Below are 24,211 nucleotides of genomic sequence, written 5' to 3' on the forward strand. Positions count from 1 at the left end.
AACACTGGTTTTAGACCCCTGTTGTCTGTGACAGGCAGAGCCAGAGCCCAGGTCTGAGGCCACCATGCTCCTCAGAAGGACTGTCCAGAAGCTCTGCCCACACCCAGCAGGTCCGTCCTGGTTCCCACCAAGCTGGTGAAGTCCCCTCTCTTCAAGATCTCCCAAGTAGAGTCCTGCCTCCTTTAGTGACAGGCAGGTTTAGAATTTAAAAAATGGGGTCAAAGGACAGAGGCTCTGGCTTCTTCCTCCCCTTCCCTCCCCTGAACCCTCAGGTAGCAGCTGGCCAGGTCCTCTCCTGTCCTCTCCCACACAATGCCAGGGTGAGGCCACATTGAGATCTGTGGGTGGCTTCCCAGGGCTTTGGGCTGCTGAGGTGTCAGGGGGTGGGTGGTGTCCACTCCATGAGGGCACAGGCTCTTCCTAGGGAAGCACTGGGTGCCACCAAGCACAGGTGACAGAGATTCTTGTGGTTTAGGAGGAATTACTGCTCATGAGTCCAGGGAGGGACAGAAGAGTGGGTGAGGGTTGGAGGAACAGGGTGAGCCATGAGGTCAGGTGGCCACTCACTAGCCATGGGACGGTGACAACATAGGAGGCAGGTAGCAGCCTTGAACCTCGGTTTTCTCCTTGGGGCTTGGAAAGCACAGATATCTGCTGAGGGCATCACGGTGCGGCCACTAGGATTCAGGGGAGAGACACTGGGACAGCACTTCCCAAGGAGTGCCCTGACCCCACCTGCTCTATTCAGAGGTCTGGGAGGCCTGAGGCCATGTCTCAGGTGACTCTCAGGCCAGCTCCAATGTGGGCTGTACCATCAGCAATGAGGATAGGGGCTCAGAGAGGTCTGACAGCCTCCGTCAGGTCACACAGCTGCTATGTGTTAAGATCCAGGTCTTGGGACACTCATGTGTCACTTCAATCTGGGTGACTGATGACGTTCATGTCATTGGAAGCGTATGTGCAGGTTGGAGGTCCCTGTGTAGGAACCTGGAGACCCTGTTTCTTCTTCAGGGAGAGCTCAGACCCATTGATAGTGGTGCCATGTGATGGCAGAGATGTGACTGTTCAGACTGTCAAGAGGACCCTGTGTCAGGACTCCACCTCGGGCGTCATGTCCACCCTCCTCCCATGAGAGGTGAGGGGTGATGCTGAGATGGCCCTGAGGTGTCAGTGTGGCCACAGGAGAAGGGGACCCCGAGCCCTGGGCTCCCAGCTACTTCAGCCCAGCAGCCTTGAGGGTGGAAGGGGCCAGGGCACCCCATGGCAGGGCTGCTCCAGGACAGCCTGGGCCACCCACCAGACCTCCTGCTGTCCTGAGTACCTGGGGAACCCTGAGGAGGGGCCAGGTGCACGCACCCCAGTGAGGGCCCAGGCAGGGCAGGAGGGCTGGGGTCCCAGGGGGGCTGTCCTTGCCCTGCCACAGCCAACGCAGCCTGCTGTGACCTTTAGGAGCCATCCCTGGGGCCATGGCACAGGACTAGGGAGAGGGGACATAGGGTAAGTGGCCTGGGGGCCTGGGGCCTGGTGGGCTTGAGGGGGAGACAGTGACACAGAGCCCCTCCTGCTCACTGGGGACAGAGGCTCTTCCAAGAGGGGACGTGTGAGCCTCCTGGGCAGCTATGGAAAGACAAGGACAGAGGTCAGTGTCCTGGCCCAGCCCATTGAGGAAGGCTCCTCACACCTCCTCCAACCCCCCTAGGACATGCCCTGGGAGGCCAGCGGCCAGGTCTGGGGAGGGGACAGTGTGGTGAGAGGGGTCATGTCACCTCCCTGCTGTGGCTGTAGTCACAGCTACTCAAAGCCAGGGTGTGAGCGGCCAGGTCTGGGGCACAGAGGGTCATGGTTGGATGTGAGGTGTCCCCAGAGCTCACGAGGGAGACACTGCAGAAGGTTCAGAGGAGAAGTGAGGGTTGTGAGGACCTAAAGCCCATCAGTGAGTCCTCCCTGAGGGGTTACCTGGGGGTCACTGAGGGAGGTGGGGATGGCTGGAGGGGAGGGCACAGGGGACATGGGGTGTGGCTGGAGGGGGAGGGCACTGGGGACATGGCAACTCCCAAACAGGACAGCAGTTCTCAGGATGGACATGCCCAGGCCCAGAGGACTTGGCCTCAGCCAGTCATCCTTGACCAGCACCTGCCTACACAGCACAGGAACCTCACACACATGACGCAGTGTCACTGAGAGGTGCTGTGACCTGGAGTCCTCACATGACCTCAGGACACAGAGGGAGACACAGAGACCACAGCGTCAGGGTTGGCCAGGCCAACCATTGTTTAATGTCATCTGGGAGGGGCCCAGCAGGGCAGGGACCAGGGTCTGGAGCCCGAGGTGGCTACTGTGTGGGGTTTACCACCTTCCCCACAAAGAGGGGGCTCTTGGTGGAGTGCTCATAGATGATCAAGAGGAAGGGCCTGTCGAATTTCACCTCAGGGGCAAGAGACAGGGCCAAGGGTCCCTTAACGGTGTCCACTTCATCCTCTGTGCCTTTCTCATCGATGGTCAGCACAGCCTTATGCAGGGCCTGGAGGGGAGAGAAGCAGAGGGGCTCTGAGGTCCTGCTGCCCCACCCCAGGCTGCAGCCAGGCCCCACTGGGAGCCTCCTACCAACAGGACCTCACCAGGGCCTTCCTGCTGGACCAGCCTGTCCTGTCCTAGGCTCCATGTGGGTCACTCAGGTCCCCCACCCATCTCAGCCTCTGCCTGACTCAGCCTGGTCCCCTCCCCCTCCTTTCCTGACCCCCATCTCTCCTTCCCTTGGATGTGACCTCAGGGCACAAGAGGACCATCAGCCTCCCTGTCACCTCCACATGTATCCCCTCCCCCTGTAGGGCTAGGAGCTCCTCAGCACAAGGACTCTGGTGGTGACCATCCCAGTGCCCAGACCCCTATATGAAGCCACCCACATGGACCTGCAGTTGACCTTGGTCCCCTCCTATTTTCCCCAGCAAGTGGCCCACTGGACTCAGGAATGATTCAGATTTGCTGGTTCACAAGTAGCTCTAATGTCACAGATGGAAGATTCCAGAACATTCTATGAAAATACTGAGCCTAAGCCCCTCTGTGTTAATGTGGTTAAAGAGAAGCCCAAGGATTCCATGGCCCAGGGAAAGGAAAATGTAAAGGTCAGGGGGCCACTCAGGGAGGTCCTTGGAAGGAACACTGGAGGCCACCTCCCTGGCTCTGTCCTCCTCCCTGTCAGAGCTGGTGAAGCTCTGCATCCTCAGGAGGACTCACCTGGCCCTTGCTGTGTCCTCTGTCCCTCCATCAGCCTCAGGCCTGAGCAGGCCCCCACCACTGTGGCCTGCAGATCCCTGGACCATGGCCATCCTCACCTGGGAGAGCCTCAGGGGAGCGTCCTCTGTGATCCCAGACAGGTCAGCTGTGTTGCTGAAGAGCTTGGTGATGCCCAGACTTGTCAGGACAGGCTTCAGATCGATGGTTCCAGAGATGGACAGTTTGGGGAAGTGTACCTTGGCTTTCCTGATATAAAGATAGGTAATGAAGGTGTTTCATAGAGTCTCTGGGGTTCTGCTGGGCCTCATGGTGCCCTGAAATTGTTTTTTCTCCTGATTGGTTATCTTGCTTAGGGCCTTGTCCTCACGCACAGCCATCAAAGTCCTTTGGCTTGCTTACCTTCAAAGTAAGAAGTCCTTTTACCTTTAGCTCCCTGGACTCTTGGCATGGAGAATGTTCCCGTCAGTGGGAACATCTTGTCCTGTGGCCCCTGCACACCCCGTCCCCCATGGAGCCTTCCAGGCAGTTTCAGGGTGTCCACCCAGAAGCAGGTGTCATCCTGTAGCCCGTGGTCACACCAGCCTGCCCAGCCAGAGCCTCCCCAGGGCCTGTGGCCCAGGGTATCATGGGTCAGTGCAGCAGGACTGAGGGACACAGGCTCAGAGAAGGAGAGGATTGTCACCTCCAAAACCCAAGACTGCAGGCTCATCTGGTGTCCCCAGGGACCTGTGCGAAGCCCAGGGGCCTGTGCTGAGACTGCACACTGGCACCAAGCCTCAGGGACCAGTCCCAGGATGCACTGTACTCTGTTCGGTGATCTCAGGAGGGTGGTGGGCCAGCAATGGTGACCATTCAAGTGCAGCTTAACCTGCACATGTGTGTCACATCTGTCTGCAGTGTGCGTCCTTCACCAGTGGCCATGGCTGGGCTCAGGACAGTGCACCTGCTCTTTGTCACATACCCAGCTGTGTGGCTCCTGGGACAAGTGAACCAGCCTGAGATTCGACAGAGAAACAGAGCCTGTGGGAAGTGCCCTGAGCTCCCAGTGCTGCCTGTTCCTGTTCTGGGCCTTTCCATGCAGGTGCTTCCCCTGTGCACCTCGGCCAGTCCTACAGGAAGTCCTCCCTCTTGCTGCCCTAACCTGCAGGCCCAGGCCTTTGTCCTTGATTCTGCCACAACATGTGCTAGTGTCAGTGCCCCGGCGAGGCCCTGGATATTGGGAGGGGACCATGTACTTCTTGGAGGGAAGATCCCCTCCAGCTGGATCTGTGCCCCGCTCTTTGACCACTGTCTCTTCTCAGCGGCTCCCTGAGCTGAGCCCTGGCATTTCCTGAAGCACAGGGTCATTCCCTGTAGCTGTGGCCCCAGGGATGGTCCCTCCTGCTGCCCGTGCTGGCTTCTGATGCATTGATCCTGAAGGAGCTTGAGGTCTGTGCCTGTGCCGTCCAGCAGGTCCCTGCCTGGACTCACCTGGTGTAACCTTTTTTCAGGAAACTGTCGAGGAATTTCTCAGTGATGGTGTCCTCCACGTACTCCATACTCCCCACCTCGGGCATGATGAAGGTGGCGGTGACATCGCCCAGGTAGTTCATTTTTAGCATCCAGCTAGACAGCGTGTGGCAGTAGTGCAGGTTAAACATGCCCAGGCGGTTCATCATGGGCACCCTCACGGTGGTGGCCTGGTCCACGTGGAAGTCTTGTTCCTTGGTGTGATCTACCTCAAAAGGTTTATCCCATGTGCCTGGACAGAGGGAAGGTGGATGGCAGTGGGTGGGATATGAGAGGAGAGCAGAGGCGCCCTCAGCCTGCCAGGTGGGAAGCTCACCCACCTCTGCTCCATCCTGGGCAGGAGGGCTTCCAACCCCCTCCAGGCTGGGGAAAGAGTGAGGGGTGTTCAGGACTAGAGGATCAGCTGGGATTCCTAGATCCTGCAGGCTGCCATGGAGACGCCTCCTGAGTGTGCCCATGAGCATTTGATTAAAATTATATTTTCATTGAAGGGCGGCTTGGGATTAAGTGAAAGCTCTGGTCCCAGTCCTACAGTGGGACCTCTTCTCATGGACCTCAGGATCCTTGTTGGTTGGCAGTTCAGTTGTTACCCAGGGCAAACATTCAGTGCACCCTAAATCCTTGTCCTGGACTCACATGAGAAGCACAGATGCCCAGCAGACCCTCTCTACAGGGTAGCAGCTCCTTACCCACTGGGCCAGAAGCCTGGGGTTTAGTGCAGGGAAGTCTGAGCCCACATGTCTCAGATGCTGGGAGGACTGAGACCTGCACTAAGCTAGCCCCTCAGTTGTGCTGATGGTGGCCTGGGGCTCTGCATTGCAGGGCTCTACCCAGGAACAAGGGACCCAGGGTGAGGAGGAAGTCACCCTGGCCTTGTGCTATTGTTTGGATGTGGAGTCCCCCAAAAGCTCATTTGTGAGACAATGCAGGGTGCTTAGGAGGAGAAAGGACTGCCCATAGCCTTAACCTAATCAGTGAATTAATCCCTGATGGTAATTGGAGGCAGGTGGGCCCTGGCTGGAGGAGGTGGGTATTTGGGGGTCATTGGGGGCATAGCTATGGGGTATATATGTTGTCTCTGCAGAGTGGAGTCTCTCTCTGCTTCCTGATCACCATGTGAGCTGCTTCCCTCCCCCACACTCTTCTGCCATGATGTCCTGCCTCACCTGAGCCCCAAGGAATGGAGCGAGACACATATAGACTGAGACCTCTGCAACTGTGAAGCACAAATAAACGTTTCCTCCTCTAAAACTGCTCTGGTGGGTCTTTAAGTGACAGTGGTGAAAAGCTCAGTAAAACACCTTGACTTCCCAGGACAACCTGAGGCCATTGCCCTGGGGCAGTGGAAGCTGCCTTAGGTCCTGGGTCCTGTGGAGTCCTGGCAGGTGGGCAGGCTGAGGGTCCCTGCCAGGTACTCAGCTGTGACAGATCCCCACAATCCCATGTGTGGCTTGGGTACTCCTTTCAGATCTCCAACATTGTCCATGACAAGATAGGACAGTCACATCCCAAGAGGTGAGATGGCTAGTCCTATGTCAAGGCCATGGAGTGGGGGAGGCAGGATGTGGACCCAGGTCCTGCACACCCCCAGCTGCCACACTCCACATCAAGAGTTGTTCCAAGGACTTTCCCTGGAAGGCCACTCCCTCCCACCACCTGCCACAAGGTGCATCGGTGGCTCTCTAGTCAGGAAACATTACACGTGGCCCTCCCTGTGGGGTCCCCAGTGAGCAGGAGGACAGTCAGGACTCTGATGCGTCCTGCAGAAAAGTCAGTGATTTTGATGGTTTTACCAACTCTTCCCTGACTTAACTGATGGTGGAAGACATTTCAGGGCTTAGGCATGGAAGATTGAGGAGCCACTGTGAGAGGCCCTGCCACAGCGCAGACAGTGCTGCCAAGGAAAGTTCCAGAACTGGTGGATGGAAGACAGCTTTGGGGTTTCCATGGGAACCCACTCAGGCTGATTGACTCATCTTACCTTTAAAGAAAATGTAGTTCACCAGGGCGAGAACTGAGCCTCTGTCCAGGTCTTTCACCAAATCCACAATTTTTCCTTGGGTCCCTTTCTCCACATAAGTGTTGATCTGCTTCTTGGCCTCTTCGGTGTTTGTGAAGTTGGTGGAGAAGGCCTCTGAGTGGTACAGGTTCTTGACATCCTCCAAGAACTTGTCCAGCAGCTTCAGATTGTGGTCAATGAAGAGGCCGATGCCGGTGGTCAGCTGGAGCTGGCGGTTGGGCTTGTTGAGGGTTTGGAGAAGATACTGGAAGCCCTGGTGGATGTCAGCCTCCGTGGTCTCCGTGAGGTTGAAGCCCAGACCCTCCAGGATCTGGGTGTGAGTGTCAGCTTTGGTGCCCAGCGAGAGTGAGGCCAAGGCCGTGGCGATGCTCACAGGGGAGAAGAAGATGTTGGTGGTATTGGACTCGTGGGCCAGCACACGGTAGAGGCTGAAGGCAAACTCAGCCAGGTTCGGGGCGATCCTGTGGGAGGCTGGGTGTTCCTGGTCGTGCTTGGATGCATCTGTCTCCTGAGCATCTTCAGCCAGGGAGCCAGCGACCAGGCAGCTGAGGCCGGCCAGCAGTAGGAGGCCCCATGAGATAGAGGACAGCATCGTCCTGCAAGGCAGAGGAGGTCAGAGGCCTGAGTTTGGCCCAGAATGACTCTCCCTGGATTGGACGGACACCATGCAGAGCCACCAGGGTGTAGTGAGCTCCAAGATGGCCCAGCCTGTGCCAAGCCCTTCCTCCACCTGCATCACTGCAAACCCCCAGGGAGATGCAGAGCTGCCCTGAGCCCTAAAGGGTGTGAATTCTCTGCTTCCTTCACAGTCCTGTGGGGACAACTGCTCTCCTCCAAAGCCTAGAGGGGTTCAGGTGCATGTCCAGGGTTGGCCAGCAAGTGTTGTAGAGGACCAGCTCAGGCACTGGCAGGCACTGGCACTCCTTGACCCTGGACATCTTACAAGCCCGCCTCTCCCTGGCTGTCCCTGTGCTGCCCGATTGGGCTTGGCTGAGCCCACACCATCTTTCAGAGCCTGAGGTCAGGAGATGGGTGGGTCTCAGCAGGGTAGGGACATATGGTGAGTGGCCTCAGGGCCAGAGATTGTGGCATCAGGCCTGGGCAGGTCCACTGCTGTTCCCTTGGCCTTGAGTAAGGGTCTGAGCAAGCACTGACCTAGGACACGACTCTCAATTTGGATGAAGGGGTTTTGGGAGAGACCCAAATGAATGACATCCTCTGTGCACAAACCTTGGAGTCTAAATTACAGGGGTGTCTGTCAGGAGGTGAGAGGATGCAGTGGGGGTGGTGGGGGAAGGTGTCCAGCCCAGGTGAGCACCTCGGTCCACCTCCCATGTCACCTCACCTCCTCTGATTTCTTCCCTTTAGAGTGAGGGTCTGAGGGACAGAGAGGGTCAGGGCCTGGCCAAGGCTGCACAGAGAAGCTGAGGCAAAGGTGGAACAAGCCTTGGATTTCTCCTCTGGGACCAGGGGCTGAGACAGTCTTGCCTGTGGGATCCAGGCTTCATGGATGTCAGACCCAGACCCTGACCGTGACCCCAAGCTTCCTGCTGGGTTCACTCTATTTCCTGGTCTGTTCCTGAAAACCTCGGGGGCCCAAGACGTGCTCCCCCTGGGCTGCTACTGCAAGCAGCAACCTGCACCCCCAAAGCCTTGAGCTGGGCAAGCCAGCTGCAGAGGGTGGACTGGAGCCCTCAGGTACAGACACGGAGGCCAAGCCTTCAGGAAAGGACTGGAGGTGGCACCCTGATGGTTCTGGAAGGGGGTGTGGGTGGGAGCAGTCAGTGTGAGGCAGGGAGAGGGTGGACCACACCAACCCAGCTCATCTCACACCATTTCTGCTCCTCTTTGTTGACCCAGAGCAAGGAGGCGGGGTCCAGGAATAACCCTGACCTGAGGTCACAACCCATGGAAAGCACCAAAGCCCAGCATGAGCCAGCCCTGGCCCCTGGTGACAGTGGCCTTGGTAAATGACTTCCCCTCTTTGAGTGTCACTTCCTGTCCTTGCAGTGGGGAGGAGAACCTCTGAAGGAAGAAGTGAGGCACAAACAAGGTGACCAGCAGGTGGCTCTGGCCCTGGGGAAGCTCCCACACCTGCAGGGTGCCTGCTGGTGGCCACTTGCCCCAGGCCAGACAGGGGCTCTGCTCAGCAGTGAGCTGCTTGTGAGGGGGCATTTCCACCTGACCCACCTGTCTGCACATCGCCTGCTCCTCACTCCATGGCAGAGCAGACATCAGCCCAGGGCCACCATCATTGTCACATTTACTAAATGTCAAGGTTTTTGTTGCTTTTGTTTTGCTTCTTTTCTTTTCTTTCTCTTTTTTTTTTTCTTGGTGCTGGGGACAGAACCCATAACTCAAAAAAAGCAGTAGCTGATTGATTTGGTGTGGCTCTTTCCCAGCATTGTATGGCAATGTGGCCTCTTTGACCCTGGTCATCTTCCCAGCCCCCATCTCCAAATCCAGTGGCAGAAAAATCTAACCCAACACTCAGGCTGGTGACGATGAGGTAAGAGGAAGAAAACAGTTTTCTAGGCCTTGCTCAATGGCTCCAGAGGCTGAGCTACAGTCCAAGGTCACAGAGCAGCTGAGAGGCCTCCAGGCCAGACCAGGCTTCCTGTTCTCCAACTAGGGCCCGAGCCCCGAGATAAGCATTCAACAGTAGGCCCAGGTCAGCAGCATGGGCTCTGGAGCCCAGTGCCCGAGTTTGAGTACTGGGCACTGAGTGATTTGGAGCAAGTTTTCCACCTCTGGGTTCCCAATTTCCCATCAGTAAATGGAATGACCACAGAACCACCTCAGAGGGGCTGTGAGGCTGAAATGTGTTCTTATGTGCACTGAGCTCAGCGGCGGCTGGCTCAGAGTGGTCACTGGGGAAGGTCAGCTCTAACCCCATGAAGGTGGCCTTCCCAGGGCTCCCCTTCCCTGGGTGCACAATGTGGGCTCAGAACCACGGCCTGTGGGGTGGGGGGGGGGACCGGAGGGGGGGGATGGAAGGTGCCAGCCAGCTCCTGGCTGCCCTCTGTGGCCTTCTGTCCTCATCTGTAGAAGGAGAGGAAGGTCCTCACCCAGGCAAAGGGGCTGCAGTGGTTGCTAAGTGACCGAGGCAGGAAAGGCCAGGCCACTAGAGCCACTGTCCCCGCGACAGTTGTGTCCACATATCAGCTCCCCAGGACTGTGAGGTAGGTGCCCTCTGCCACTGCTCAGGAGGGCTGGTGACCCACCAGAGGTACTGCCAGGCTCTGGGGTGGCTGGGAGAGAAGGACAGGATCTTCAGGTTTACTATAGCTAAGACGACAGGAGGCCCAGCTGCAGCCTGCCCCGTCCACCCTGCCTGTGTCCTGCCTCTCCCTTCCCAGGACCCAGAGGCTCCCAGAGGCTGTCCCCAGGGAAAGGCATACTCACCACTCACTGTCCCGGGACCGGTGTGGAGACGGGGGCTGAGGAGGCAGAGCCCTGTCCTTGTCCGTATTTAAGCAGTGGACACAGAGGGGAAATGGCGGAGGCTGCAGTGGACATTAGCCAAGGTCACCCTGGTTATCAGAGAAGCAAACAGACAGGGACTAAGTCCATCGGCCAGATCCCCAGGTCTGTGCACCTGCTCTGCCTAAGGGGTGCACAGCCTCTGCAGTGTGACCACCTCTTGGCCACAGGGCCATGAAACATGTCTCTAGGCTCCTGAAGCAGAGAAGAGAGGTGACAGCCCAGGTCAGGTGGCTCGGGGGCCCGTGGGTTTGACTGGGGAAGGATCAACTTAAGAGTCCCAGGAATTCTTAAGGGACCCTGAGCCTCCTTGTTAATCTCTACATCTGTTCCCAGTGTCCATCTAAAGGCCGAACGGATACTCTTAGGAAACAATGAGTGTCCTGCAGTGCACGGGGCCTTGGAAAGGGGAACCGCCTTCCCTGGGGGCCACAGGAGCCTTGAGGCCCAGGGAGCTTCAGGAGGACCCAGGGTTTTGTGGCCCAGCGAAGGTTGTCTAAGGTCATGGCAGAGTCAGCAGCCGGGGTCGCAGAGCCAGGGAAGAGCTCCAGTGCCCAGGACCCTGTCCCTGTTGACCCATGAAGTGAGCTGTGCTTTGGAAAATATCTTGTGAAATTTCCAGTTATCACTGAAATAAGGCTTGAGAGCCTTAGGGCCTTCCTTGAGTTTGGTTCACACTTGTAAAACACACTCAGACACACACATGTGGAGACACAAACACTGGTGACACCTAATGGTCTTCCCAGGTTGGGCCTGGATGGGGGAAGCCAGCCATGACCTGGTGACGGGGTGCCCTGCACAGGGGGAAGGTGGAGATTCTCTCCTCATGTTGCTAGAGAGGGCTGCAAGGACCAGGAGGATGACTTGTCCTCCTTCCTGCAAGGCCACAGCATCATGCCTACTTGCAGGCCCAGGCCAGGCCCTCCCTCAGGACTGACCCCAGTCTGTCCCTCCCAGCAGTCCTGAGCTGCCTGACCCTCTGTGTCTCCCTCTGAGCCCCAGGGTCCCACACATGAAGAAAGGATACTGCCTGCCCGGCCTCCCCTGCTGAGAGGGACCTGGTGAGTGGGGAAGAGTCATGAGCCTTCAGCCCCTGTGCAGGGTCATTAGGACGGCCCTCTGCCTGCGTTGGGAGGGGCCCATGATGTCACATCAGCCTCCTGTGCCGCAGTCTTGGCTGGGCACAGAATCACGAGCCACCACACAGCTTTGTAGATTCAAACAGCAATTCTTTATTCCCGAACTCACACCGGCCTCCACACACACTCTGGGGCAATCCCAGTTCTTCTGCCACCCAATTCACCTACTACTTGAGGCTTTCTTCCCAAAATCCTCTCTGAATCTCACGAGAGCTCAACAGGACCTCAGGCAGCAGGAACGCCCTAATCTCGGCAGCAATAATCTTCAACCTCCAACTTCCCTAAAATCCCTATTGTCTTAAACTGGGAACGCCCTAAACCCAAGGACCGGGATACTATACTTCCTCAAACTGCAGGATACACCCTAATCCTGGATCCACCCTTGTCCTTGAGTAGGGTCACCTTTCTCAAACACACATGCAATGTCAACAGGGAAATTCCAAGGCAAGTCCATTTAACATGGGGTACGCTGGCAAGGAAATTTCGATGCGTCATTCCTACTTGGTAATGGCCCTCAGCATCTCCCCCCTTCTGATTAATTAAACAACAAGCAATGTGGCTTAAGTACCGTGCCTGGTAGGTTGTCCAATTCAACATATGTTCTTACCCGTCATGGGAAAACTGACCTTTAGGCATCAGCCTCCTGTCTTAGGTTGAATCCACTGCAATCAGATCAACCCGTCACTGACTACTGGTCCAGCATTCAGTCATGCTTGTGGATAGGTCTATGCACCAGTGGGGGGGGGTGAGGTTCTTGCCTCAACTCTGTTGGCCCCCAAATTTAGCCTTGGTGCCAGTGGGGGGGTGAGGTTCTTTGCCTCACCTCTGTTGGCCCCCAAATTTTAGACCATCACTAGTAGAAGGGAGAAAGATACAGAAATGCCACGACACCAAGCCAATTGACGGCTCCTTTGGAAAAATTGCGTCACTGGTGACACCATCAGCAAAGATATGCCAGCATTACCACAATTAACATGGGGTGAGCTGGCAAGGAAATTGCATCACTGGTGACACCATCAGCAAAGATATGCCAGCAGTACCACAGTTCGCTGCATCAGATGATATTTCACAATGCATGCAACTGATATATAGTCCAGGCAAGTTCTGCAGGCAGTTCAAATCGGAGTCTATCAATATGTCCATTTATTCCCAAAGTAAATCGAGTCCTTGATTGAGCATTACTTGTTGAGTTATATTCATTGATGCATCAGTTTATACAGTTTACTGTGATGTCTATCATAAAAGCTGTAGTTTGCTTTTATCTTAGTCTTCACCGGCACTGGGATGGAGATGGAAATTCTGGCAATGATGCTAAAGAGACATTATCCTGAACAGAATTATTAAATATAATGAAAAGGAAAGGTGAAAGTAAACAGATCTGTTAACCTCCTTTAAAAACAATCCTTAACAGCTGTTTACCTAATTTAAATTAAACCATTTAATTCACGTGAATAAAAAAGAAAAATTCGGATCCATTTTTTCATGATCGCTCCTCATAAATGAAATATGGACATACACACATACAGACATACAACACAAAACAGAAATGTGTACACAACATACAACACATAAGACAATAGTAAATAAAGGCCTTGTAGCTATACCTAGGAGAAATCTCCATTGCAATGTTTAAAAACTCTAGTCAAAAAATAAAACACAGTCAGAAAATAAAACTGATCAGAAAAACATTAACCTAGGTTTGTATGAGCACAAAAAATAAAATAGAACTTTACGATGTGGGTAAAATGCAATAATAAAATAGATATTGAAAAAAGCACCATGGTTAATCACTGTCGCAGATGTAAGAATAGCCAAGCTGGAGCTCTGGATATCAGCTGTTATGGATTTGAGTCAAATCATATTCTTTTTCTGTAGAAATTGCTTTAGTTAATCTCTCTGGAATCCAAATCGGCTGCTGTTCTCCCTGTGGAAACACACAAACGGAATCCCGACTCCAGACAATAACTGGGTCAGGGCCTTTCCATTGTCCTGTTAGAATATCTTTCCAAAGTACCTTAGGCTTATGTACATTTTTCGGGTACATATGTCTTTCCACATCACTAAGTCCTGATGAATCCAAATTTAAAAAGTTTAGAGTAAAAAGGGTTATTTTAAGTTTATCTTTGGGGGATATATACCCCTTACCAATTCCCTCTTTTTGCTTTAATAGGTATGTTTTAATAGTTTGATGAGCTCTTTCAACTATGCCTTGTCCCTGTGGATTGTATGGGATTCCTGTTATATGAGTAATACGAAATGATGAGCAAAATTGTTTAAAAGAGGCAGAAGTATAACCAGGACCGTTATCAGTTTTTAACTGTTTAGGAACACCCACAGTGGCAAAATTTTGTAAGCAATGAGCTATAACATCTTTAGTTTTTTCTCCGGCATGAAGGGAGCCCATCAAAAATCCAGAAGAAGTATCAACTGTAACATGTAAATATTTTAATTTTCCAAATTCTGGCAAGTGTGTGACGTCCATCTGCCAAATATGGTTAGGTATCAGTCCTCTAGGATTGACTCCAAGATTAACTTGTGGTAAAAAGGTCACACAATTTTGACATTGTTTTATTATATGTCTAGCTTGTTCCTTAGTTATTTTAAAATGCTTTTGTAAAGTATTAGCATTAACATGAAACCTTTTATGAAAATTTGTAGCTTCTTCTAATGTAGAGAAAATATGTACGTCATGTGTAGTTTTATCTGCTAAATCATTGCCCAAACTAAGGGCTCCAGGCAGTCCTGTATGTGCCCTAATATGTCCTATAAAGAATGGATCTTTTCTGTCCCATATTAGACTTTGTATAGTGGAAAACAAAGAAAAAAACAGTAGAGGAAGGGGAAATCCTACCAGCATCTTCAAGGGAATTAATAGCATTAACTATATATTGACTATCAGAAAATAAATTAAATACAGAATCTTTGAACATCACAAAAGCTTGTAAAACTGCATTAAGCTCTACCTTTTGAGCTGATTGTTTGGGTACTAAAAATGTAAAAGTTTGATCAGGGGTAACTACGGCTGCTGTACCATTATTAGACCCATCAGTGAATATATTTGGAGCATTCATGATAGGTGTTTTCCTTGTCATTTTAGGAAAAACTACAGGATGCTTAGACCAAAAAGACAACAAAGGATTCGATGGCAAATGATTATCAAATGAAACATTAGATTTACACATGATTATTGCCCAAGTATTTAACTCATTAGCTAACTCATCAATTTGATCCATAGTATATGGAGTAATAATTTTATTGGGAGAAATTCCAAACACTCCCTTTGCTGCTCTTATTCCTTTGAGTATTAATTGTCCTACAGCCTCAGGATTCATAGTAAGAATAGTGTTAGGAGAATAAGATAAATGTATCCACAATAATGGACCTTCTTGCCAAAATACTCCTGTAGGAATATTTTTTGTTGGTAGTACAATAAATAATAAAGGCAAACTTATATCAATTCTATCCAAATGCATATTTTCCATATATGTTTCAATAATTTTTAATGCCTTTCTAGCTTTAGGAGTTAACATGCGGGGTGAATTTGGATCTGATGGACCCTTTAGAATATCAAATAAAGGTCCCAACTCTCCTGTTGGTATGCCTAGATAAGGCCTTATCCAATTTATGTCTCCCAATAACTTTTGAAAATCGTTGAGTGATTTGAGTTGATCTACTCGTATTTGAATTGTTGGTGGACGGACCATGGTTGAGGATAATAGAACTCCTAAATAATTAATTGGAAAATTTAATTGTACTTTATCTATTCCTATCTCTAGATTATAATTTTTTAATAAGTTCGTAAGTGTGGCATAACATTCCAGCAATGTGTTTTTATCTTTATGTGCTAATAATACATCATCCATATAGTGAAATATTTTTAGTTCAGGATTTTGATTTCTAAGTGGCTGGATTGCTTTATTAACATAGATTTGACACATAGTTGGACTGTTAGCCATCCCTTGAGGGAGTACTTTCCACTCATATCTCTCATCAGGACCTTCATGATTTAATGCAGGGATAGTAAATGCAAAATGTGGACTATCCTCGGGATGAATTGGAATTGAAAAGAAACAATCTTTAATATCTATGGCTAAAACATGCCACGTTTTTGGTAAAGCAGACAATTGAGGAATCCCTGATTGAGCAGGTCCCATAATAACCATCTCATTATTAATGGCTCTTAAATCTTGCAATAATCTCCATTTACCCGATTTCTTTTTGATGACAAAAATGGGAGTATTATGGGGAGATACGGAAGGTTGTAAATGTCCTTCCGCTAATTGTTGTTTGACCAGATCATGGGCTACTTGTATCTTTTCTTTAGTCAGGGGCCACTGAGGAACCCACACTGGTCTTTCTGATTTCCAAGTAATTTTGATTGTCTCAGTGGCCCTTTCTGAAAATCTGACCCATGTCTGTCTGTTCCTTGATCTAATTGAATTGGTGCTGCTAAACCTTGTTCTTGTTTTCCTAATCTTTTTTCTTTCTTAACACCTTGTCTAGCCCTAGTAGTGGGCACATTAGAATTGATGTTATTTGTTAACATCAAACCTAGTTGATCCAGGACATCTCGTCCCCATAAATTAATAGGAAGGTGATCCAAAACATATGGCTGTATAGTTCCTTCACATCCTTCAGGATCCTTCCAATCTAATACCATAGAACTTCTATGGGGATTAGTCCCCACTCCTAGGCCTCGAAGCGTTTGAGTGGCTTGTTGTAATGGCCAATGTTTTGGCCATTCTCGATGAGATATGATGCTAAGGTCAGCACCTGTGTCCAGTAGCCCATTAAACTCGTGACCTTGAATATTTAGTTTTAGCATCGGGCGAGAATCTAAATTTAAAGACAACATAGCCCAATCTACACCTGTGGAGCCTAATCCCTTAGAACCTCTTTCTACATTATGACTAGAGAACTTATTATGTAGGCTGGGTATTATTAACAACTGTGCTATTCTATCTCCAGGTGAAATTACTGATATACCTCCTGGAGAACTAGCTATAATTTTTATTTCCCCTACATAATTGGGATCAATTACCCCAGGACTTATCATAAGTCCTTTTAATGTAGATGAACTACATCCCAATAATAAGCCTACTGTTCCTTGGGGAAGAGGTCCTTTTACTCCTGTAGGAATGATTTGAACTCCCATCTCTGGAGTTAATACTGCTCTGGCAGAGGCGCAGATGTCCAACCCTGCGCTCCCTCGGGTTTGTCTGATGAAGGATTTAATGGACAATGTGTCCTGGGCACCACCCTGATGGTGTTGCTGGGTTCCTCCACTGCCCCATATATTTGTGGTTGTGGGCCCCGGAGCATTGGGCCCCTCAGTCCATTTTTTGGCAATGAAGCCTGATGCCTTTCTCCACGATATTGTGGGTAAATACCTGATCCTTGTCCGTTTTTTGGTAATGGAGTACCTTCTATGGTGGTTTGAGAACGGCATTCATTAGCCCAATGTCTCCCTCTACGGCATCGTGGGCAAATACCCGGTATTCTATTCCTTTGATTTCTAGTTTTGTTAAAACCTCCTCTTATAGGGCAACTCCTTTTAAAATGTCCTGTTTGTTCACAATTATAGCATGTTTCTGGCCTGGCATCTAAAGCCTGTTGTACTGCAGCTGCCAAGACTTGCCCTTGTTCATTAATATCTCTACATAATTTAATATATGTATTTAAGTCTTCATGTCTCCATGGTCTAATAACCTCTCTGCAGCAACGATTCGCTTGGTCATAAGCAAGTTGTTTTATTAATGGCATTGCTTGATCTATATCCCCCAAAATTTTGGCGGCTGTTTGAATAAGCCTATCTACAAAGTCAGCGTAAGGTTCATTAGGTCTCTGTATTACCTTAGATAACTGACCTTGTAAATCTCCATGTCCTTGTAAAGTCTTCCATGCCCTAACTGCGTCTGCAACAATTTGTGCATATATAGCAGGATCATATTCAATTTGTTGCTGTTGACCCTCATAAGGTCCTTTTCCTAAAAGCATATCTAGATTTCTTTGAGGGTAACCGGCTGCTGCATTTCGCCTAGCTGTCTCCGTGCAAAATTCCTCATTGGCAACTTTCCACAACAAATATTGTCCTCCATTTAGCACAGATTTACACATGCTAGCCCAATCTGCTGGCGTCATGTCCAAGTTAGTAATGGATTTGACCATGCTTACCGTGAAGGGAGCTTGGGGACCGTAGGTTGTTATAGCCTCCTTTAACTGCTTCACTGTTTTAAAATCTAAAGCACAGTGAATTCGTTGCCCTCCTACCTGTTCAAGTACAGGGCATGCTAATCTTTGAGGTCCTGTCTCAGGATCCCACTTATCAACTACGGGGTTTGAGGGCCACTCAGCTGTTTCCATCGGTGGGGCTGTTGGTTGAATTACGCCCGCTGATAATAAAACGGAGTTAGTAACAGCCTCTTGTTGTGGCCTTTTTCCTAATAACCCCTTTTCCTTTAAATTTTCTTCCTCTCTCTGACTAGCTCGAGAGACCTTCTCTTTTGGTTGATCTAAAATGTCTTTCTCCATGGTCTGAATCTCTAACAATTTACTTAACACCTTTTTGGTTTCTTTTTTACTAATTTCTAATCTTCTATAAAGATAACGCAACCCAATAAGATAACACAGAACAAAACCGCAACTGAATGAAAAAAAAAACTGAATAAAAATTCGCTGTATCAATTTTCTCTTTCTCCGGGCTGACAAACTTCAAACCTTGAGCCATCCATTTTTCCCAGTTTGCCTGAGAAATTTCTAGGGACAGGCAGCTTGAAACAAAAATGAAATAAATCAAAACAAGAACACATTGTTTTTTGAAATGGTCACCCATTCTCTCGCCTTCCCTCAGGGCCGAGCAATTTCATTTACCTCCAAGTTTCAGACGTTCCGCGTACGGGCCACCAAATGCCGCAGTCTTGGCTGGGCACAGAATCACGAGCCACCACACAGCTTTGTAGATTCAAACAGCAATTCTTTATTCCCGAACTCACACCGGCCTCCACACACACTCTGGGGCAATCCAAGTTCTTCTGCCACCCAATTCACCTACTACACGAGGCTTTCTTCCCAAAATCCTCTCTGAATCTAACGAGAGCTCAACGGGAGCTCAGGCAGCAGGAACGCCCTAATCTCGGCAGCAATAATCTTCAACCTCCAACTTCCCTAAAATCCCTATTGTCTTAAACTGGGAACGCCCTAAACCCAAGGACCGGGATACTATACTTCCTCAAACTGCAGGATACACCCTAATTCTGGATCCACCCTTGTCCTTGAGTAGGGTCACATTTCTCAAACACACATGCAATGTCAACAGCGAAATTCCAAGGCAAGTCCATTTAACATGGGGTACGCTGGCAAGGAAATTTCAATGTGTCATTCCTACTTGGTAATGGCCTAAGCACTCCTGTACTTGGGCATGAGCAGGGTTCCTGACACTTTTGTGTGTCCAGAGAGGATCCCACAGAGGAGAAGCCCAGGAAGCTGGGGCCAGGGAGAAGCCAGCTTAGACCAGATGGCTCTCAGTCAGTGCTTCCTGCTCTGGGACCCCAGGCCTCTCTCTGCTTGGAACAGACCTAGGAACCATGGCCAGTGTCCACAAGAGGGCCTGAACGTGTCTGTGCACCCACAGCCCAGGCCACTCCTGAGACCACGTTTGATGCCGAATCTTCCTGTTGGCCAGGTCTGTGCACAGGTCTCTGGTCACCTGCCACCTGAGTCCCCCCACCTGTGTGGGCTCCTATGGGGAGTTGTACCTCTCAAGGAGGTGAACCTGCCCTCCAGGTCTAATGGCCCCTCTGTGTCCACTTCCAGAACAAAGACCGAGTCATTTCTCCCCATCCCTGGTGACCAGGCTCCTCAGACACCCACTCATCAGGTCACTCAGGAGTGTGTGCAGCTCAGGAAGTTATTTCTGAGCTGGTTTGCTGCCGAGTAACCAGAGACAGGGAGCAGGCCAGGGCCAGAACTTTCTTAGGGACGCCTCTGTCTTGATGACAGTTTTGTGGTTGGCTAAGTGACAAGAAGACAGAACACACTGAGGACACCTGACAGGTGGGTCTCCTGCTTCCATCCTGCCATTGAGAGGCTGGGAAGGGGAGGCCTTGGGCTCCTCAGTGTCCTGGTCAGTGGGAGGCAGTGTTGGGGCTCTGGGGTCTCAGCCCTGTCACACCTCATTTAGTGACTTCCTCCTGAAAACATAATGCTCAAGGTCACCTTGGAGATCCAGGCAATTACATGAATACCTCTCAGGGTTTATTCTGAGAGGATGGCTGTGGACTCAGCAAGACATTTTTACTTAATATGTGCCTCTAAATCCTGTTCCCTGGGTTCTTTGTTCCAGTAGCACAAGGAAATCTCTATGACAAAGGTCTGTTATCTCTGATCATTATGCTGATTCAAGGTGTTCCCAGATGATACTGAGTAATTAGCAGCTTTGTCTCTGGAGAGCACAGGGATCTGGAAACTATTGTACAAGGCCGGGATGTTGTAGGGACAGAGGAGGCAAGGCATCAATGATAGTAGGAAACAGTTTTGTTTGGCTGCAGCCAGGTTCAGAGGGCATAGCTTTTGCTGTAGTCAATCAATTCCCTGAACCCCAAGTTCAGGGAGTTTCAGAGTTTTATACCCAGCATATAAGGGAGGGGCTCAAAAGTTCAGAGTCTGCAGAAGTTCACATAAAAGCAGCTTTTTCTTCACTGTTTTGGGCAAGTTAACTCTTCAAGGACAACACCTAAGAAGGGGAGAGCTTCTTCTCCCATTTCTTTCCTCCCCTGCCAGCTGTTACCATGGAGAACAATTAGTAACTTCTCTTATCTTAGGAATGTAGACATCTCTGTGAAGCCCAGCTCAAGGCCAGAGATCTTGTTTGCACATTTCTTCAAAGTCTTATACTGGAAATGTTTGTGAAATCTAGTAAGGGGGTGTCCAGAACCTGGAGTGCTGGTATCTTCTCGGCCAGTGGCCAAATAAAACAGGGCGACATGAAAATAGGAAGTTTACCTACATTGAATTCTTTTGCAGAGACTCTGTTGATAACAGTCCTAAAATCAGCCATGGTGAAGATTTATGGAGAAGCCCAGTTAACTCTTTTCTGTGGAGAAAGGGGGTGTCACTTCAGTTCCCCCCTTTAATGATGCTCTCCATAAATCATTTAAATTTAAGAGAATCATTAACATTTTATTGGCTTAAAGACTTATATAATGCCAAAACCTTAGTTGTTGTCATGCTTTCAACAGCAGCTTTTCTAGTGGACCCATTAGTCTTAATGCACGATGGAGCCAAATATGGGAACAATAAACAGGTTAACAGGAGAATACCCACTACACCAGTTAATCTTTTAAATCTACCAAGGGTTGAAAACCATCTCCCAAAAGCATGTTTGGGACCCAAACTTTAATGCCCTTCTAGGTGTTACCGCTGTTGACCGGTGACAAGTCCTTTCTTCCTCAATGTTGAGGAATAACACCAAAGAAGCACACCGAGGCAAGGTCAGAGTAGGAATTAGAAGTTTACTAAAGGACAGCAGAAAAGACTTCTCCCGGAGGAAGAAGGGGACCCAAGAGGTGGAATCCGTGGAAGTGCGGTTGTCTCCCCTTTTTATAGTTTTGGTGATGGAATGTAGGTGGGAAGGGTTAGGACACAGGTGGGCCAAGGGGCAGGAAGGACTTTTGGGATGGGCTATCTCCAAATCTGTTGGGGGCTGTTTCTTTGAGGTGGACTTTGGCCTAGGGCCTTTTTGGGACTTCATTAACATTCCATGAGTTGTCCTGCGTTTCCCTGAGTCATTCTCAGCATGGCCTCCATTTTAGATTTCACTCGGTATTAGACCCGATTTACCTAACTACACTGACTACCTAACTATAAATCTGGCTTCATTCCCCCCTCTCATTTGGGGAACTCCTTACTGCTGTAAGGAATGGGGGCGAAGACCGTTCTGGCTTCTTCAGGCTGACAAAAGGGGCGATGTTGGGGCAAGCAGTTTGGAGTCCCCTTTTAAAATTCGGGTCTATGGAGTGGTCCATGATAAAAGTCTGATTGAGAAGTCATAGGCTGGAAGGCAATTTGAGTGATGGGTGGTCTATAAGAGAAACAAGAATTCATTAGTACTGGAACCATATTGATGTAGCAATAAATCCCATAGCACAGGAATATGCCAATGAATATCATGGCAAAGAAAGACTAACAATGTTTACCACCAGGAAGTACCAAGAACCAGGAGCTAAGATATTGTTTCCATGACAAAGTTGCTGAGGACATGGCTTCTATCTGAGCATGTAAATGTTTAAGGATATTTGTCACATTACCAGAAATGTCAGGGATGTAAACACAACATTTAACTTTTAGGGTTACAGTTGTCCTTCCCTTAAGATATAGTTTAATAATTTAATATCATCTGGTCTTGCAAAATCCTTTCACTAGTATGACCTGTGTCTAACAGAGAAATCTTTCATTCTGTTACTTAGGGCTGGATAACCATACTAGCAAACATTAAGCCTACCTGTGTTGGTTAGAAATAAAGGCCTTAAGCTAAAAACTACTCTGGCAGTTCCTTTTGATAATTATCAGGCATTCCTCTCTGAGAATCTCTTTTGTAGCCTCCAGTTTACTTATTTATGGAAGTTACATTTAACTATTATTATTATTAAAATGTCCAGGAATAGCTGTGTTTGGGCTTTGACTGTCTTTGCTAAGTGTTTAAGATGAAGCAAGTCAAACTGACTTTTGTTTCTATCTATTGTTCACAGTCTGCTGAGTTACCCTGGGAGTCCTCGGGAACTTCACAGCAGCTTCTCAGTTCCGCTAGTGCCATTTGCACTAGGATGGGTCCAGGCCTTGCTTGACCATGTGGCTTCCCTCGGAAGCATCAGGGATGTCTCCCTTCTTTGATGACCCTCCTCTTCACAGCAAATGCACTGATTGGCTTTCTGTCCTCCACTGGTCTCATTAATCTCCCTGATCAGGAGGTTATGTGGCCTAGAGTTGCAGAGCCCTTTGAAGAAGTCCCCTATTCCCTGATTCAGACTGACTCAGAGGGCAAGAGCCAAATTTTTAATTTTAAAACTTAATTTTAAACATCTAGCAAATAAGTTAACAGCCTTATATTAAGAGCACTGAGCTTTAATGTCTGTCTCTCTATCCTGTAGGTGATGACTTCTTGTCTTAAATTAACCCAGGTTTTGTGTTCTTAAATCAGTACCTCTGTAAAACAAAACTACAAAATAAAATTAAGAAGAGTAAAAACATTTAGTTCATATAATAGCTACCTTGGAGTTTTGGTGGAGTATATCCCCTGTTTGAGATCCTGGCAATCGTGACAAAAACCAACTTTTGGACACAACTTTAAATGTACTGAAATCTAGCCCACTTCTTTCATAGTCACTTTCACATGTAGTGAGATGGGACATAGAGCCTTATCTCAAATAAGGCGGGGCTCATAAATCTTAAATACTGTAGTTCTGAAACTGATCTTTATCTTTTTAGACATCATTTTACAAAGCCTACATAAATTGTTGCTCAAGTTCACATGAATATTAGCTAACACAACATAATATCACATCTAAAACATGAATTAAAGAAAGGCTGAAAGCTTTTAACCTTTTGTAGAAAAGTAGCAAAGTACTTTTGTGTTTTGCAATAAAACCTTTAAATAGATTAGGCTCTCATTAACTTAAAAATACATTTAAATTGTATCTCGGTGTAAAAAGTAACATGGAACTTTACATAACTTATTGATAATAAGTACAGTTATAGAACACAAATGATATAAATAAATTTCCAACATGTTTTTCTTTTAAGCCTAAAATTACCATACAATTTTAGAACACCAGCTTGATATAATGCTCTTTCTAAAGCTTCTACCTTACAGAGTTGTATACCTGGAAGATATGAACACATTAACGGCACCAATTACATTGATGTTTTTATATTAACCAAGTTTAGCTTTTAAAGAAATAACAGCACAATTCTCTAAAACAACAGCACTTGTTTAACCAGCTGTTTAATTTCTTTAAGATTACTTGCTCAAAAACTTACACTTATAAGCAACTTACACAGACCTTCTTTATATCATTTACTTAAACCCTCTTAATTACTTAATCATATATACTCTTATCCAGAAACACATTTTCCCTCTATTAAATCCATACCAAGAACCTTCTAGTTTCTCTTTTTTATCTGTTAACCTCCTTCTGTTCACATTTTGAAACAATACTTGTAAATTTTTGAATTTAAGTAGATTTAACATTTTATTAGGGCCTTTTTTGAACACCTAGAAAAACTTATAAGCTTAATTTAAGACCTCTTTTTTATCTATTTATCAAATTTAAATTGAGCCATTTGAATCACGTGAATCAAAGATATTTGGATCCATTTTTAATTTTTCATGAGCGCTCCTCATCTGTCAATTGTCATATCACTGCATGATATAGAGACATACACACAGACATACCGACATACAACACGTAACACAAGTGTAACACATAACACAATAATAAAGGCCTTGCAGCTTTCTCAGGTGAAATCTCATTGCAATTTTTTTTAGAAAAAAAAACTCCAGTTGATCAAAAATAGAACTTATCAGAAAAACACTAACTTGTCTGTAGGAAAAAAATCATGAGCTCAAAAAAATATATAGAATCTAAGAAAAGGCAAAAGTCCTAGAAAAAATTGACCAGCCAGTAATTAGTAAATGCCATAATTTACTCTTTGGTTTAATCTAGTTTGAGTTCCCATAAAAAGACACTTTTACCCTTTTTTTTTCTTGGGCCTCAGATCTGTCTCCTACTGAGTGCTCCAGGCTTCTTCTATTTGCATATCAACTTAAGTC

The 24,211-nt window shown here is 48.4% G+C and overlaps 1 protein-coding gene and 1 long non-coding RNA gene across 2 annotated transcripts in view; one reads left to right on the top strand and one right to left on the bottom strand.

The window, feature by feature from the left end:
* Positions 1–2,247: 2,247 nt before the first annotated feature.
* LOC308646781 (alpha-1-antitrypsin-like protein GS55-LT) lies at positions 2,248–10,275 on the bottom strand. The gene is made up of 5 exons (XM_081290174.1): positions 10,169–10,275; positions 6,725–7,359; positions 4,705–4,975; positions 3,333–3,480; positions 2,248–2,521 (listed from the first exon to the last, which is right to left on the bottom strand). Exons 2-5 carry the CDS (start codon positions 7,353–7,355, stop codon positions 2,333–2,335), a joined length of 1,239 nt encoding a protein of 412 aa, XP_081146300.1. The 5' UTR covers positions 7,356–7,359; positions 10,169–10,275; the 3' UTR covers positions 2,248–2,332.
* LOC308646784 overlaps positions 9,837–24,211 on the top strand; it is a 98,566-nt gene continuing 84,191 nt past the window's right edge. The window contains exon 1 of the long non-coding RNA XR_014021490.1: positions 9,837–9,945. This is a non-coding gene — a long non-coding RNA (uncharacterized lncRNA). The remainder of the gene's footprint in view (positions 9,946–24,211) is intronic.

Source organism: Spermophilus citellus, assembly GCF_964194105.1.
Source record: "Spermophilus citellus genome assembly, chromosome: 4".
Lineage (NCBI taxonomy): Eukaryota > Metazoa > Chordata > Mammalia > Rodentia > Sciuridae > Spermophilus > Spermophilus citellus.

Coding starts and splice junctions, on each gene's coding strand:
- LOC308646781 (XM_081290174.1), bottom strand. CDS start 7,355: ATGCTGTCCTCTATCTCATGGGGCCTCCTACTGCTGGCCGGCCTCAGC. Junction 3,481..4,704: donor CTGAAAAAAGGTTACACCAG/GTGAGTCCAGGC, acceptor TCTTTATATCAG/GAAAGCCAAGGTACACTTCC. Junction 2,522..3,332: donor CTCCCCTGAGGCTCTCCCAG/GTGAGGATGGCC, acceptor TCTCCCCTCCAG/GCCCTGCATAAGGCTGTGCT.